General features: G+C 38.5%; 1 protein-coding gene across 4 annotated transcripts in view; it reads right to left on the bottom strand.

Annotated features, from left to right (window-relative positions):
* Positions 1–7,952: 7,952 nt before the first annotated feature.
* Positions 7,953–16,054, bottom strand: part of LOC116306087 (uncharacterized) — a 28,408-nt gene continuing 20,306 nt past the window's right edge. For all 4 annotated transcript variants that reach the window (XM_089027398.1, XM_089027397.1, XM_089027395.1 and 1 more), the window contains 6 exons: positions 12,598–15,887; positions 12,043–12,152; positions 11,838–11,957; positions 11,326–11,483; positions 10,158–10,278; positions 7,953–9,339 (listed from right to left, as the gene is read on the bottom strand). In XM_089027398.1, the coding sequence (XP_088883524.1) occupies positions 9,191–9,339; positions 10,158–10,278; positions 11,326–11,483; positions 11,838–11,957; positions 12,043–12,152; positions 12,598–15,887 (3,948 nt within the window). In that variant the 3' untranslated portion in view covers positions 7,953–9,190. The remainder of the gene's footprint in view (positions 9,340–10,157; positions 10,279–11,325; positions 11,484–11,837; positions 11,958–12,042; positions 12,153–12,597; positions 15,888–16,054) is intronic.

Raw genomic sequence — 16,054 nt, 5'->3', positions numbered from 1 at the left:
AGATTTCTGTGTCCAACGAGTGAAGTTTTTGGTCTCGAGCTTCGAGAACCTTTGAATTGTAATTGTTTCATTTGTAAATACTATTTCCTTTCACCTAAAGTATTAATAATATCATACACTGCCGTGTAAAATTACTGATTTACGAAAGTTAAACGTAGCATCATTGTCTTATTTAATTTGGGCTGCTGGTATGTGTTTTTGATGGTCAAGAATGATAAATATCGAAGGAATAGAAAACGCGCGCGCGTGCTGTCATAAAGCACGCGGGGATTGGCAGAACACGAGAGAAGTGTTAGGAGAAGCACGACGCGTGGCGGAGTGCTTCTGGACACTTCTCGAGTGTTCTGCCAATCCCCAAGTGCTTTATGACTGCACACAGCACAGCAAGCAAGTTTTTTATTTCTTTTATAAAATACAAATTACAATAATAGATAGGAATGACGCAACTGAAAGTGCGCGCGCGTGCAATGTGCTCTCATAAAGCACGCGCTCCAAACCAATCAGAACGCGACATTCATAACAGTTATTTTATAATGATATTGAAAAGTACAAAATGACAGAGAAGATTACACATTGACGTATAAGGTACAGTGAGGCCTAGAATAGCTAGAAGCTAAACCAACTCAGGATGAGTTTAGCATCAAGAGAATATGATGTAACATTCTCTTGGTTAGCATGCATAAGTTCGAATTCAGGGTGGTCAGGAAGGCAGACAAAAAATAAAATAAAATAAAATAAAAAATGATGTATTATTATCGATGTCATTCCAAATTTTTACACCATTGTATCTTATATTGAACATGCCATAGCTAGTTCTGGCATGAGGGAGATAAAGGGATGATTTAGAAGAGAGTCTGGTATTTTAAAAATGCACCTCAGAGATGGCTTTAAAGAAAATTTTAAAAACTGAAGGTATCGTAGTGAATTGCAATAAAAATCATCTATAAATGTTGTTGAATGAAGGTGAACAAGATCTAGAAGTTGAATATTTTGAAGATTACTGAAAATTGGAGATGAGGGTGTAATGCCTCTGGGTCGGAGTCGATTGAAGTACCAAAACCGTCGAAAAAAACTACGTACAAAACCTTATGTCAATACATAACATAATACACTATTCAAGGTGATGAAAGGGAAGAAAAAATTAAAGTATACTTACACAAATACATACATACTTTATCTGATATTGTTTAATAAAAAATAGAATAAAATAAACTCGAGTGGTCACGGTTAGATAGAGTAGACGCTTATCCATTTAGTAGTTGAATTAACTTACTTTGACTATGAATTGAAACTGTTTTAATCCCTCTGCAATACCCAGGCGAACTCGTCGTGAAGGACAAGACTTCATGGCTTCATCTAGAGTTTTGGACAGGTTTGTGGCAGCCTTGCTGAAATTGTCTGGTATTGCTAGTTCTTCCTCTAAGAATGGAAAATAAGCAGTAGGGTTTTTTTAAATGTCTCTCAGCAATATGGCAAACAATGGCGTATCAAGAATCCAAGATCGAGACAGAATTGAAGGAGAGAACGCACGCGCGTATTGGGCAGGCGCGAATTGTTCCCGCCAAATTACCATGAACGCCGTCAGCTTCATGGGCTTTTCATCTTTCAGATTTCGACTTTTGTCATATTTTCTATTTTTTTCGTCAAAAATAAGAAATTATTTAAATGTAGGCTTTTTATTCTATTTACGTCATTGATGGGAAGTAACATTGAGCCTTCCATGTGTATGACGACATTCAATCAGCCAGAAATTGAGTCTAACACCAACTCACCATTGAAGACTTTTTGGACCTTGGTTTTAGTAGGTATCGGAAGTCGTTGCGTGTATTGTTTCTTCTCGGGAGTCTCCTCGACAACTGCCTCTTCCTCCTCCTTTTCGCCGATTCCCAGCGAGTCAGCAATATCTTTTAGCTTCTTCATGGAGTTCTTAAACTCCTCAAGAACGCTTTGGACTTGCAAGGCTTTAGCTTCCTCGAGTAGGTCAGGGCTATAAGCACATATAGATGATTCTTGATCTTGGAAGGATTCAGGGAGTTCCTCGGCTGTTATTGCTTCCATCCAGGACTGGAGCTGTTCGAGCTGTTCTTCTCGTTCTAGGCAGCGTTCTATGAAGCTTGTGATGGTGTCCGTTGTCTCTCGGCGCTGCTCGGCCTGTTGAAAATTTCAGTTAACTAGTTCAGCAGCCCTTACCACAAATCTAAATTCTAAATCGATTTATCGGTAGCCTAAACAAGGGGGTTGCAAAACCTGTTAGACTTTCCGTATAGACCCCTTGCAGCACGTTGGAATTCAGCTCAATTTGGAGGACATAACAATAGGTTTCTAATTGTCATCGGATTGAAATTCTTCTGTTTTGTCATCCAAATTGAGATACTTTGATCATGACGTCACAAGCAAGGAGTCTATTAAATGAAATCCCCACTCACACATACAATTTTATTCATTTGTTTTGTACTTCCTGTACATGGGCCATATCACACTTTTCGTCTATGCTTCCTCTACAGAGGCCCTAATAAAGGTGAAAACAACTTTAACCTTAGAGTACACTCTCCTGCACTATATCTTACGGGCCCTATAAAAAAGGCTTGGACCCTACCCGTATAGCACACTTTTCTCTCTACTTCCTTTACAGTTCCTACTAAAGGGGTAAAACAGCTCCCCTCTTATAATACACTCTTTCCAGCATTATACCTTACGGGCACTATAAAAGAGAATAGGACCCCACCCGTATAGCACACTCTTTTCTCTACTTCCCGTACAGAAGCCTTAATGAAGGGGACATTTATAGTTCAAGGGAACTCAAATTAACAATTAACAATTCAATTTCCATAATTTAACAAGATATCGAGGGAGTTTATTAAATTCGAAGGGAATGCTTCCTGTTCGGGAAGAGGGGAGAGCTTTCCGATCGGAATGACAAATACCATTTATTTTCCAACCGAAAATTTCGGTTTTTCCGCGTGAATGGAAAGCGCGCGTGCATTATCTGTACAGTTCTGCACAATCATTGATTCCACATTACTTTCTCAGCCAGCGAGGGTGGAGTTAACGGTGCTGTCAAATCTTTCTTGAGCTGGTCGTAGTCAACATCCCCCTGATCTGAATATTCTTCTGAACTATCAAAAGAATAATCACTGAGAGAACTCCAACTGTCGAAAGCTTCTAGATCCTCAGAACTCAAAGAGATTTCATCTTCCGAAGACATGCTGCTAATATCAGATAATTGTTCCAAATCTTGATCAATCTTAGCGATTTGTTTCTCTATTTCTCTTGCTTCAGCTCCTGCCATTCTTTGTATTTTCTTCACACCTTCAGCGATCTGTCTTTTCAATTCTTCAGCGTCTTCATCAACAGTGTCTTGCATTTCTGCGATTTCGCTTTCCAATCCTCTTCTTCCAGCAGCAACTGTATCTCTTTGTCCAGGTTGCTCGCCTGCTGTAAATTCATGCTCAATTCCTCGTTCTTCAGAAATCATTGCCATCTTCGTTGTTCTTCCTTCTTGGCCACCTTTAGCAATTTCATCTTCCATTACTTTCACTTCTTCTCTTGTTTCTATTTCTTTCCCTCGCTTTGTTCCAGCAGGAGTGATCTTACCTCCCCTTTGTTTCGTTTTCGAAAGCCTTCCCTTTTCTTTCGTCAAATCTTCGTCCGAACTCTCATCCATTTCTTCTTTTTCTCTTGCTTTTCTTTCTGCTTTTCTTGCTAATCTCTTTTTCATTAAAGAGTGTCTCCTTTTCTTTCTTAGTTTTCTTTTTCTCTTCTCTTCTTCGATTCTTTCTTTCCTTGCTAAATCTACCTCAGGGGTAACGCTTAGTACCTTCTCGCTAGTCTTCAAGTCCTCGAGAGTAAAGTTGATTCGATTCATGATGTTTTTAAGTTCTTCCATGGTTTTCTGCTTTGCTCTTTCAGCCTGCGCTTCTTGTATTTCTTGGAGCGCTTCCTTTCCAGCCATAGCGAAGAATTCCAGCTTTTCTACGTCCGAGACGTTCATGGCCAGCAACTGTAATTTAGCTAGTTCACCTAATCCAACACCAGTGCTCGCATATCCATGTTCAGGCGTCCCAACTGTTGAACATAATGTAAGTATTATGAATAAACAATGGAATCAAATTATTTAAATTGGAAGAATGGAAAGGAAAATGTTCGCATCTACCCCTCTACCCAATGTTAGCATCTACCCCCCTCCTACCCAATGTTAGCATCTACCAAAAATCCGATTGAAAAAGTTCCACTACGTTTTTGTAAATATTATCTTGGCGTAAGTAATAAGGCTTCGAATATTGCTTCACGTGCTGAACTTGGACGTTTTCCTTTGATAACATTTATTGATAAACTTTCTTTAAAATACTTTAATCATCTTTTATGTTTACCTGATAATTCTCTATCAAAACAAGCTTTACTTATTTCCCAGTCTTTACATGCAGAGAATAAATCTTGCTATTATACAAACCTTTTACAAATGTTATCTTTTTATAACATAGAAAATGAACTTACAGATGTCATCTCTAATTCTAATTTGGAGAAGTATTATGTAAAAATGCAGGAACTTTACTTCAATCATTGAAAAAACTCGTAAACAATTCAAGAAAATTATGCTTTTATAAAACGTTTAAGGAATTTTATGAATATTAAATTTATCTGGATAAAATTCAAAATTTTGAGCAAAGAAGGCAGTTCACCAAATTTAGAATTAGTAATCATAAATTAGCTATCGAAACAGGCAGATACAACAACCAAAATATATCAAACGATCAACGTATCTGTTTATTCTGTACGAGCAATGAAGTTGAAACAGAAATACATATGTTGTGTAACTGTCCTCTTTATAATCAAATTCGCCGACGATTTTTTGATATGATAGAACCTGAAATCAATAACCAATGACAAGGTTATTTTTTATTTTTCTAAGTTTATATACAAATGCTTCATTCTTAGGAATGAATCATAATAATTGATGTAATCTATTAATGATTACTTTTGATAAATATATCTTTGATTATTATTACCATTCAATTAAGATTTTATAATTTAGTATATTTGTAATACTTATACCTATATTTTTAAATATGTTACTTTACATATAGATATATATAGATATAAATATATAGATATTTTTCTTATTACAATGTGTTTGTAAAATATAACAAAAAAAAAAAAAAAAAAAAACCCTGTTAATGTTCAATGCTTTAGCAATACCTGTAAATTGTAGGTCATGCCAATAAAGCTATTTCAAACCCCCTCTCCTACCCAATGTTAGCATCTACCCCCTCCTCCTCAACAGAACTGAAAAATACGATAAATACTGATAACCCAGTGACCCTCAAAAAGAGACTATGATAATAACAAATAGATAAAATAAGTTAGATAAAATATATAAATACATATATATATATATATATATATAAATAACCTTAATTATATAAAATTTAGAATAATATAACTAATGATGTCCTAATTAAGAGTTAACTTATGTAAAATATGAATGATATATTATAATAATGATATTTCTATACTATATTACTACCTATTACTATCTAAAACTTATATATATTTAGCATTTGAAAATTGATGAAATACCTAAGAACTAAGAAAAGAAAGGGAAAAAAACTTTCCATCAAATGTTAACTATATCAAATCTGATTGGTATTTTTCCTGAATAAAAACTATAAGAACTATAGAAATATATATTTGTAATCAAATAAAAGAAAGAGAAAAAAAATAAAACAAAGCAAAATAGGATATGTTGGACAATTATTGGATGGGATGAGATGAAAAAGGAGAGGAGAGGAGAGGAGAGGAGAGGAGAGGAGAGGAGAGGAGAGGAGAGGAGAGCTAGGATACGTAGGGTAGGCAGTTAGGATTATATAGAGTAGAAGATAAAGGGTAAGCTTTACTCACACTGGAACTCGCCGGATAATGGGAAGGGCGTCTCTCTTACAGCTCTTACGAACGCCTCTGGAAACTGCTTTGATATGGATTCTCTTATTTCTTCTTTTTCTCTGTTTCTTTTAGCGGTTCTTTTTCCGGTGTTTCTTGGCCAGTACGCCGCCATGTTTGAAGATCTTCAATGCTTTGTTACTCTTAGGCCTATAAGTACTAAAATTAGTAAGAGCAAAACATTTGACCGTGTCACTGTTGATGATTTCGCGAGGTGTTGAAATGGCACAATAGACCATAGGCTCTTCTCAAAATCAAACGCGCAACACATTTTTTGTTTTTCAATTCCAAAACACTAGCTTTTGCAGGTAAAAAGTTAGCAAAAGACATTCAGTATAACTTACTTTATGTAAACGTTAACAAAGCCGTCGAGACGGCGAGTTCCATGTGCGCCAACCTTTCGATGTTGATAATGCAGACTGGGGTAAGAATAAGCAAGAATCGCCCAAATATCAGATAAGAAAGATTTATCTACAGCCAAAAATCCTCGGCTTACAACTGTTTTGTTGTCGAAGATAAATGTTTAGAATATGAATCGAATCGTGACGTAACAATGCACTCTTCAAAACGAGGCGCGCGCGCATCTTCAGTACCTCTGACATTCATAGAAAATCTTATTCAAGAGGAAGCGTGAACATCTTCAATACATCTTTGATGTTCGCAAAAAATCTTATTTAAAACTTAAGACTTGTACAACTTTAAAACACCTTCTATGTTCGTAAAGCATCTTTTTCAAAACAAGACTTGTACGACTTTAAAACATCTTCTATGTTCGCAAAAAATCTTATTCAAAACAAGACTTGTACGACTTTAAAACATCTTCTATGTTTTATTCTATTTTTTATTCTTCTTTCTCCCCCCTCCTCTTTTTGTATTTTACTATTACTTTTTCAGTGCCTGACCTAAAAAATGTAAATTTTCAAAATTTCTAATTGCTTCAATCAGTTTATCTGTCGCAATTACCTTGTGCTTTTAACTAGGTTAATGTCTTTAACTTTATGTATTATATAAAATACTAGGTAAACACGAAATAATAACACAATAGAAGGTTGAAGCGCCTCAATTTCGCCGACGTTGTCGCCCGCGTTATCGTCCTGCAGCTTAAGGTCCCTATTAACGAGGCGTGTAACAGACACTTTCTCGACTGCGAGGGCTTAGTTTTCACACTCTTGTAAAAGTGATCTACCTCTGCAACATAAATTTGTGCTTCTTAGGCTCCCTATAGGAAAAGATTTGGGCGATTCTACTGCAAAGACACACCTGATGTCAACTATAAACACTTATCTTTTTACCCTATTTTCACCTTAATATAGACAGAGCCATGATATATTTTACATGGGTTATGCATTGCTCTTTCTTTATGTAACATCCAGCGTTACTGCCTGTGTATTGTTAGTTTAATAATTGTATTGTTCTGGTCCTCGCGATTTATTGAACTTATATACGTCCGTGAAACAGATTTTCTACGGTCCAAAACCAGCTGAGGGTTGAAAAGGCAATAGTAAATTATCTTTTTTTCGTTTCTTTTGTTCCTTTTTGACACCCAATTCAAATCTATCAATATTTTACATGGAAAAGTAAATAGAAGGGATTTCGTATGAGGATGAAAAGTAGAGAGAGGCGTGAGGGTGACCGTGATCGTGTTCCCTTACGAGTATGAATGAAGACACATGCCCACACGCTCGCTCATTGGATTATTCTCCTATAATCATTGTCAGGATCATTTGCGCGACGGCCGGGTCCGTGCCATGCCATTATCAACTCAAACATAGTAGCACTGTATCTTATCGCTGTGTTTTTCATGCTTAGAGTCGCGAGCTCGATTCTCGCCTGAACCTCATATACAAATTGAGTTTGTTTAATGTGTCGTTCTCTCCCTTGACACGAGGGTTTTTCTCCGGGTTCTCCGGTATCTTCCCTCTGGTCCGTAACATGGTTAACATGCGAGTGGAGTGTTGTGTGAACCTGTCGGAAGATCCCCTTACGGATGTTAAACATTAATAAAAAACCACATATTTTATAAAACCATTGAATTTATTAACATTATAAATTTGACTTTTCCATTTAAAAATATCTTAAAATATATCTTTGTGGTGTGCATAGTCCTTTTCTACGATGGCGAACGTGGTGTATCGTGGTCTAACTCGGGTACTAAATTTAAATTATCTATGCATTTATATCACTATTATTATTTGGAGCCAAGATAGACCACAATGCACCTTGTTTGTGCGTATATCTTAAAAAAAGACTATAGCAAAGCAACTTTTTTGATATATTCGAGGTCTTTGTGGGTACCAGTTACGCTCGGTCGGTACCAAAGGCCCGGTTACTTTGATAGTGGCCTTAAATTGGATGAAAGTCAGTGACCATTTATGTGGCGTTTCAAAGATCTTAGATTAGATTATCGACATTACTAATATAAAATAACTATCACTGAAATTCCTGTACGAAAATAAATAGGACCGTTAATAAAAAGTTTAGAATTGCGACACATTTTAAGCATCGTTGTTATCGATCCAGAAAAACGTTTATAGTGAGACATTGAATTAAAAAAAACTGATTTAAGTGTTTCTGTTGATTATGGTAGACTCCAAGCAGAGACTTTGACAACTTTACTGTATTTTGACATGAGTTTATTCCAGGTACATTCTTTCGATGATGTCCGACATCACCGACAACTCGGCACGTGACTAATGGAGTAATCAAAATACAGCACACTTTGTCGTTTTTGCCGCTAACGAGCACGAGCGACGGTAGAGAAAGAAATATTCCGAAGAAAGTACCACTAATCTATTTCTTTCATATTGCACACTTCGACTGAATCCAGCGCTTGTAATTATCTCAAAGACTGTGATTTTGGGCGCTATTTATTCTAATATCGTACTCTCATGCACCCTCTGCCATATGTTCCATGTACTTGCGATACTTGCGGTACGGTAATATTGACCATCTTTATTATTTGATCATTATATGTGAGTGAGTACCATCATTGACCATGTTCATCATTTCACCATTATATATATTGATATTTTACACTTCCTATTCCATACTCAAAGGTGAGTAACATCATTATTGACCATCTTCATCATTTCACCATTATATACATTGATATTTTACACTTCTTATTCCATAATCGAAGGTGAGTAACATTGACGATTTATAGGACATGTTCAATTTTTCCATTATTTTCCCAGCTACCTCTTCGTTCATTTTCCCATCACATTTAGCTTGGTCTTCACCACACATGCATGATTTAAACTTCGGTGACAATGACATCAAACGAGGTGACCATCATTAGCTTTGATTTACAGGTATTGATTCTTTTCTCCAACATGACGTTCTCCATTTCAAGGGCTTGTGCGAGGCGAGGATCATCAACGGGGAACATCCCTTCAGCTCTGACTGTAAGAGGAGAAAAACATCGATAAAACTGTGTTAGAGAGTATGAGGCAGGGATATGGTGAAGCAGAGGAATGGTTAGACAAAATAATGAACAGTCATAATGGGTGATGCATGGTGTAACAAGGCTGATAAAGCTATAAAGCTATAAGAGGCCATGTATGGGTAGAGTAGAGCTATACAGTAGGCTACAATGCTAGAGATGCGAAGCAAAGTAGGGTTCGAAAGGGTGATGTGTGATACAAAATACTGTGGAATCACAATATGGTCGACGTATGGCGACACAAGGTAAAGTAGAGTTCTCGAGGACACGTGGTCTGTGATAAGAAAACATTGCGCTCAAGGTAAAAAGGTCTATTTCTAGGCTACACACAAAAAGACATGTGGTGTGAATTAAAAATGAGATGGATTCGGCACTCTAGAGGATGACATGTGGTCTGAAATGTGATAGCTTTAAAGGGGATAGGCAGGGGGCCAAGGGGGCCAGGGTCCCCCCCCCCCCCCTCCCCTTCCCCCAACGTCATCGTGGCAACAAAATGGTGGCAGTAATTTCAATTGTTTGCTTTCTTTTGATTTTGTTTTATTATTATTATTATTATTATTATTATTATTATTATTATTATTATTATTATTCATTTATTTTTTTTTTTTGTTCAGCGTTTCGGGGGTGCAAACAAAATGGCGGATTTTTGAATTTGCCCCCCCCCCCCCCTCCCCCTCCACCCCTTCGGAAAATCCTAGCTACTCCTCTGCTTTACGCCCAAGGTAATCCCTGTCGCATAATTTTAGCCATCTGTATGAAGAAAAGTGACGCAACTCACGTCCATAACTCCATCTCTTTTCATCGTCAACCAGCCGTTGTCTCGATCGTCGTAGTTCTGCCTTCAAGACACTCTGCTGTTCTTTCAATCCTCGAAGCCGCGTGAAGGTTTCTTCATTAGCCTTTCAAAATAAACCAATGCGAAATGTCAATCATAACCACCAATCAAATTAAAGCATAATATATAAATTTAGGCACAGGGAGCCCAATTTAGATAACATTGGCATGAAAGGCGAAAATAAAATCGGGAAAAAATCATCTTCAGTATTTGTCTTTATTCGAGATGAAGAAAATGTCCCCGATAATGAAAACCATACAGTTAAAAAATAAGATTGAAATGCATTACATCGTTTTCTTCTCACCAGTCTTTGCTTTCGACCTTACTACTTTCCCACTTAGGAATTTTGTCACAGGTACACAACCCACCACCGTCCACCCCAGGGGCTAGTTTTGTTCTTGAAAAATTATTCGACAAAGTATTTCATGGCCTTCATTTTTACGCTTTGAATTCCTGGTTAATTTTACTTGAAAAACAAAACATAACTACAGTTAATCCAATATCAAGTTTCGTGAAATTTAACTTGGATGTATTTTATCAAAATCCAAATTTTGGAGATTTCCGAACTTTTTATGGACAAACCAACACACTATAAACTTAAAACAGACTTGAAGACATTTTAAATGACGATGCTAGTTATGAACCGCATTTTTACCGCAATGAAAACAAAAAAAATGCTTTGGCACTTAGCAACAGACAGAAAGTTAGTTGGAGATTATCATAATTACTAAAAAAACTAGTCAAATTTGCGAGGCCCTGAATGAGAAAACCAAATGTGTCAGTTTCCGTAAAAATATCAAGTAAAGAAAATTGTAGCAAATGATAATTTTCTTTTCCTTATTCTTCATTAAAATATTGTTCATTCCTCTATAGTTTCATATCATAAGCCTCAATTATTCTTCGAGAAGCTTAGAAACTAAGCTCACTAGAGTTTGCGATTTCATCTTACCAGTTTTCAACTGTTTTCATGTGTGGAGAATATGAGCTAATGGAAATCACGAACGACACAAGTTTTCGAAGCCAAGCCATATAAATATATATATATATATATCCCTGATCCTGATTGTCTTAGAAATTACTACCTTACTTATCATATCATAAATATACTTACCTCGGATCTCATGAATTTTTGCAGTTTATCCATATCATCCACGTGATAGACCTTGATCTCGATAGGGTCGTCAAGTGACTTCCGGCTAAACCAACGACGAGGGGATCTTGACCGACGACGATTTGATGGGGGAGCTGAATTACTGCGCTTGTGTAAACCTGGTGGGAACGAGTGACGTCATTAGGCCAAAGAAATACGTAATAACTCATTGAAAATCATATTATTTAATGGGGCAAATTACAAATAAACATCTTTACTGTTGGGGTTATGAATTCCCATTTCAGACCACGTGTCGTTAATTCCCTAGAGTATAATTTCTTCGTTTAACGTTTGTTTTTCATGAGAAGACACATGAATATGGATACGACTCAAACAAAGAACATCATTCTAAAGGGGATAACACTTGGTCTGAAATGGGAAAACATTACGCCCAAGGTAAAGAGATCTATTACCACTAGTAAAAACATTATACTGGCACTTTTGATAATTTATGTTGTGTTTAAGTAAGTTACCTCTCTTTTTCTTCTTTTTACTGGAGCCCCTCTCACTGCAGCTATCACTGGATGCATGACTCGTGTCATTGCGCATGCTTTCGTAGCCACTACTGCTGGCTGCATCTGATCGATTCGATACTGATTAAAAAAAAAAATGATAATAATAACCTTGGAATCAATTGAATGCCAATCGGGGTTTTCTCCCAAGTCTTGTAATATGTACCAGATTTGGATCGTCGCAAGCTGTTAAGTCTGCTCTTTCGTGGTCCCGGGCTGTCGTTCACACTGCTGTCACTCGCATGTCCGCTGCTGTAGCTGCTACCTCTGTCACGACTGAAGACAATATGGAAGAATTAGCTTGAAGATTGTTTGCGGGCAAATGAAATTACGATCTCAATTATCAGAAACCGATATACCGATACTCGATTACATTGGAGCTAGAAATATGAAATAAAAACTGGCGGGGTCACACCGTTTTCGAGATATCGTGTCGCAAGATTTCGCCGCCATCTTGGATTTGATCGTATTTTTAATATATAAAAATCATCAAAATAACTTGAAGGCGCGGCAGAAGGGATGCGCAGAAACAATGACCGCAAACGTCGTTAAATTCAAGGGCTGACTAAGCTTTGGCTTGTCCATTTGTCGGGGAAGTTTGAAAGTCAAATTTGCAACTTTTAAAAGTACTACGCAAATGTTTTCGACTAAAGACTTTGAACATGCGCGGACGTTTTTCATACTTAAATTTTTCAATTAGATTTCAAGTAGTTTCCATTACCTGAAGAGCCGTAGCTTGTTCAGCCTCCTCCCACGTGACGCACATACGGGCGTTCCTGGTACCGACTGTTCATCAGCTGTCATCTCCTCACAAGATGTTGGCGGATCAGTCATCACCCATACCCTGCTGTTACTCTTGGCTAGCGTCAGACCATTACTATTAACAGTACTCGTGGATCCAAGTCTACTTGACGATGTGTTGTGCATACCTTCAACTGAGTATGACAATACGGGTCGTGGGTAGCCTGTGGTAGCGCCAGCAGTAGTGACAACGGCACCATATTCTCCTGAAAACCTGTAGATAATCTTGGGTAATGAACGACGCTGTCCTTGACGAACCTTGAAGTCTTTCTGTGGTGCATACGGTGTCTTGGGATCTATAGCTTCTCTGCTGATTGACGGACGTTTAAGGTTTCCATAGCGACCAACATGTGGCTCGCTCTGGTGCAGACGAGGTCGTCTTACTTCGGCCTCACTTCCAGACACTTCAGATCCTTGGTATGTTAGTCGTACGAAACTGTTCGACCTGTCGCATTTGGTCTTCGAGAGTTTTCCTTCTCCTTCGCTGACGTAACCTCGTTCATCTCGCTTGTGTTTTTGTTTTCGATTGGAGTTTTTATTTCTGCAGACCTCAGGTTCGCTTTGATAACCAAATTCCTGGTTCTTTTTTGCTTCTCGACTTCTTCTTGCGTTATCCTCTTGGCTATAGTTCACTCTGTCACAGTTTTCTTTGTCGAGTTCTTGACTGTGACGGATTTCATCTTCAGCTTCCTTCAGGTCTTCTACGGATACCACCTTGGTGTGAGTGTTCGACAAGGTAGCTTCTTCGCTCCCAAGAAACGTAACGTTTGTAATAATACTTTGCTTTACTTGATGAGGAGGAAACAACGGTCTTGGCCTGACAGGATTCCACGGCTCTGTTCTGGTCGTCAGCGAGCTATCACTAGAATCATCCTGATAGTCTCTTCTATAACTTACTACATCACTTCCGTATTCCCTCTCACGCTGTACGCCTAGTTTTGGGGAGCGAATAACTCGCGCTCGATCCGTCACTGATCGTCTGTGTGGTGTCAGCGGTGGGATCAAGATGTCCTGGCTTGAAGGATCGTTAGGGGATATGACACGGCAACGCCTGTTACCTCGTGTTGGCGTAACTCGGTTTGTACCGACTGGTTGCTGTGGTTTGGGCCGAGTGAGTTGGCTTGCAGCTTGACTTTCCATTATCTGGTCCGCAACAAACCTTTGAAGCATCGAACAAGCATCGTACTTCTGCGGTGGACTATTCCCCGGCTTCGTTGGATTTCCATTTTGTTCATGTTCCACTGTTCTAAAGTATTTAGCAGGTGGTGAAGTGATTTCTCTCTCATTCGTTTCTACTTTACGACCGTTGCCTAATTCTGAAGTGTTGACAACATTATAATTCTGATCCCGCAGACTTTGAATATTTAGACTGTCCGACGACCTGTTCAGACTTGATTCTCTTGAAGGGCATTCTTGTATAGGAGAGAGTGACTTAGCAGCCATTAGCTTGGCTTTCGAGGATTGACTTTCGTCTAGCTCTTCATTGGAGGAAGATTGAGGCGATGGGACTAGGTGATAAAAGAGTTTCATTGGGGTGTCCATGGCGGGAGATCTTGGAGGAAGGTCAGGGTCAGAATCGAAACTATCTGTAGAACCTTCCATTTTGAACGAGATTTCAGACTCCCGTCCATCACAGACTAAATTCACGTCATAGAGCTTTTGATCCAAGTCTGGGAAGAGCATTTCCTCAGAGAGTGCTTTTTTGACCTCTTTCTCAATGCCTTGTCCACGTTCATCTAGATACAGTACAGTAACAGTCCTCAGGTCGTCCTCCTTCTCGCCCCAGATCAGTTCAGTGTCGTCATAATAGAGCTCATCTGGACTGTGATGTTCCTCTACTACATAGCAAGCTCCTCCATCCTGAGAGAAGAATCCCTCAGGTTGACACGCCTCAACGAGCTTGGCGGTAACATCGGGCCGATAGCCTAAGCCAACATCACCTTTTATCTTAATAAAGCTACCAGAAAGTCTTTTCCCAGTGGTTTTTGGTTCATTATCGTCGACGTTCACAGCGTCACAGGTCATGAATGAAAAACATGGTTTCTCTGGAAGGACAATGCTCTCAGCGTCTGAAGATGAGGCATCTGAACTACTGGACTTTGATGTGTGACTTTTTTTGATGGATTTTGATAGCGATTGGTCTACAGGGTACCCATCACCCTGAATACTTTTACTGGTTAATTGTTTATGGTACTTTATGATTGCAGCTACATCAGCTGCAGCCTCGTTCCAGTCCTCTAACGCCTCGATATTATCTGACTCGACTTCCAACAGACATTCAGCCTTGCTTAGTGCATATTTAGCAGTTTCCTTCAGTTGTATATCTGATAATACGTGTCTCGACGGTAGAAAGCTAAGATCCTCTGAAAGAAAGCTTGGGTTTTCAGTAAAATTGGGCAAAAAATCTTTCTCTTGAAGTTCAAATTCCTCGTCCGAGTGCACGAGGTTTTTGTCCAGAGTTTGGTCCAAAAACTCCAGCTCTCTTAGTTCTTCGAAATAATCGTCGTCAAAAGTGTCTAATTCCTGAGAAGCGTCTTCTTTGTTTTGTTGGGAGCAATCTGGTGTGTTTTCTGCAACATCAACTTTATTCTCATCTTCTTTTTCTTCTTCCGCTTCTTCTCTTTCTTCCTCTTCTTCTTCCTCTTCTTCCTCCTCTATTTCCTCTACAAAATTCAACTCTTGTGTTTCGTCTGTCGTCTGCACAGTTTCATTTATTTCATTAATTTCTGCTGCTTTTTCTTCCGGTTCTCGCTCTTCGGTCAAGATTTCCTCTTCATTTATTTCTTCCCTTTCTTTTGTTGCAATTGGTGTTTCTCTGCCCTCTGTTTCCTCGTCGTCTTCCTGGTCAGGGTTCTCAATAGCTTCCAGCTTTCTCTTCAGCGACCTCGTGGTTTCACATTCTTCCCACGGTGACTTCCCTTTAGCCAACGGACTTGTCTTATAATGATGAATAGATGGCGGTCCCTCGTGGTCTGTAAGATCTCTATCACTCAGTTCTCCATCAGGACCAACATAGATTACTGTATCACATGATTCTTCCCCCGTGCTTGAGTTATAATCCGAGTTCTCCGCCTCTTCTCGTGTATCTTCTCGGAGTCTATTTGGGATAGCTGTGGTGCGGAGTTTGGGTTCTGCTGTTCGTAGACGTGGTTTTCGTATTCTTGATTCGTCACATGAACTTTCTCCACCAGAAGAACTCGTGCTTGATCCCTAAGAACAGACCACAAATTATTTAGACTTTATAATAGTTTATAATTAAAGAAAGACATCGATGATCAAAGTTCTTTCATCTGTAAAACAAACCAAACTAATTTTTTTCTGTCTTCCTTTATTCTTTCTTTATTTCCTTTACCTTATTCCCTTCCTTCCTTTCTTCT

The sequence above is a fragment of the Actinia tenebrosa genome, unplaced genomic scaffold (assembly GCF_029948245.1).
Source record: "Actinia tenebrosa isolate PJP-AT-01 unplaced genomic scaffold, QUT_ActTen_1.0 PGA_scaffold11__36_contigs__length_13525064, whole genome shotgun sequence".
In the NCBI taxonomy this organism is placed as follows: domain Eukaryota; kingdom Metazoa; phylum Cnidaria; class Anthozoa; order Actiniaria; family Actiniidae; genus Actinia; species Actinia tenebrosa.
The sequence above is the reverse complement of the archived record's forward strand: the minus strand, read 5'-3'. Positions and strand labels throughout refer to the sequence as shown.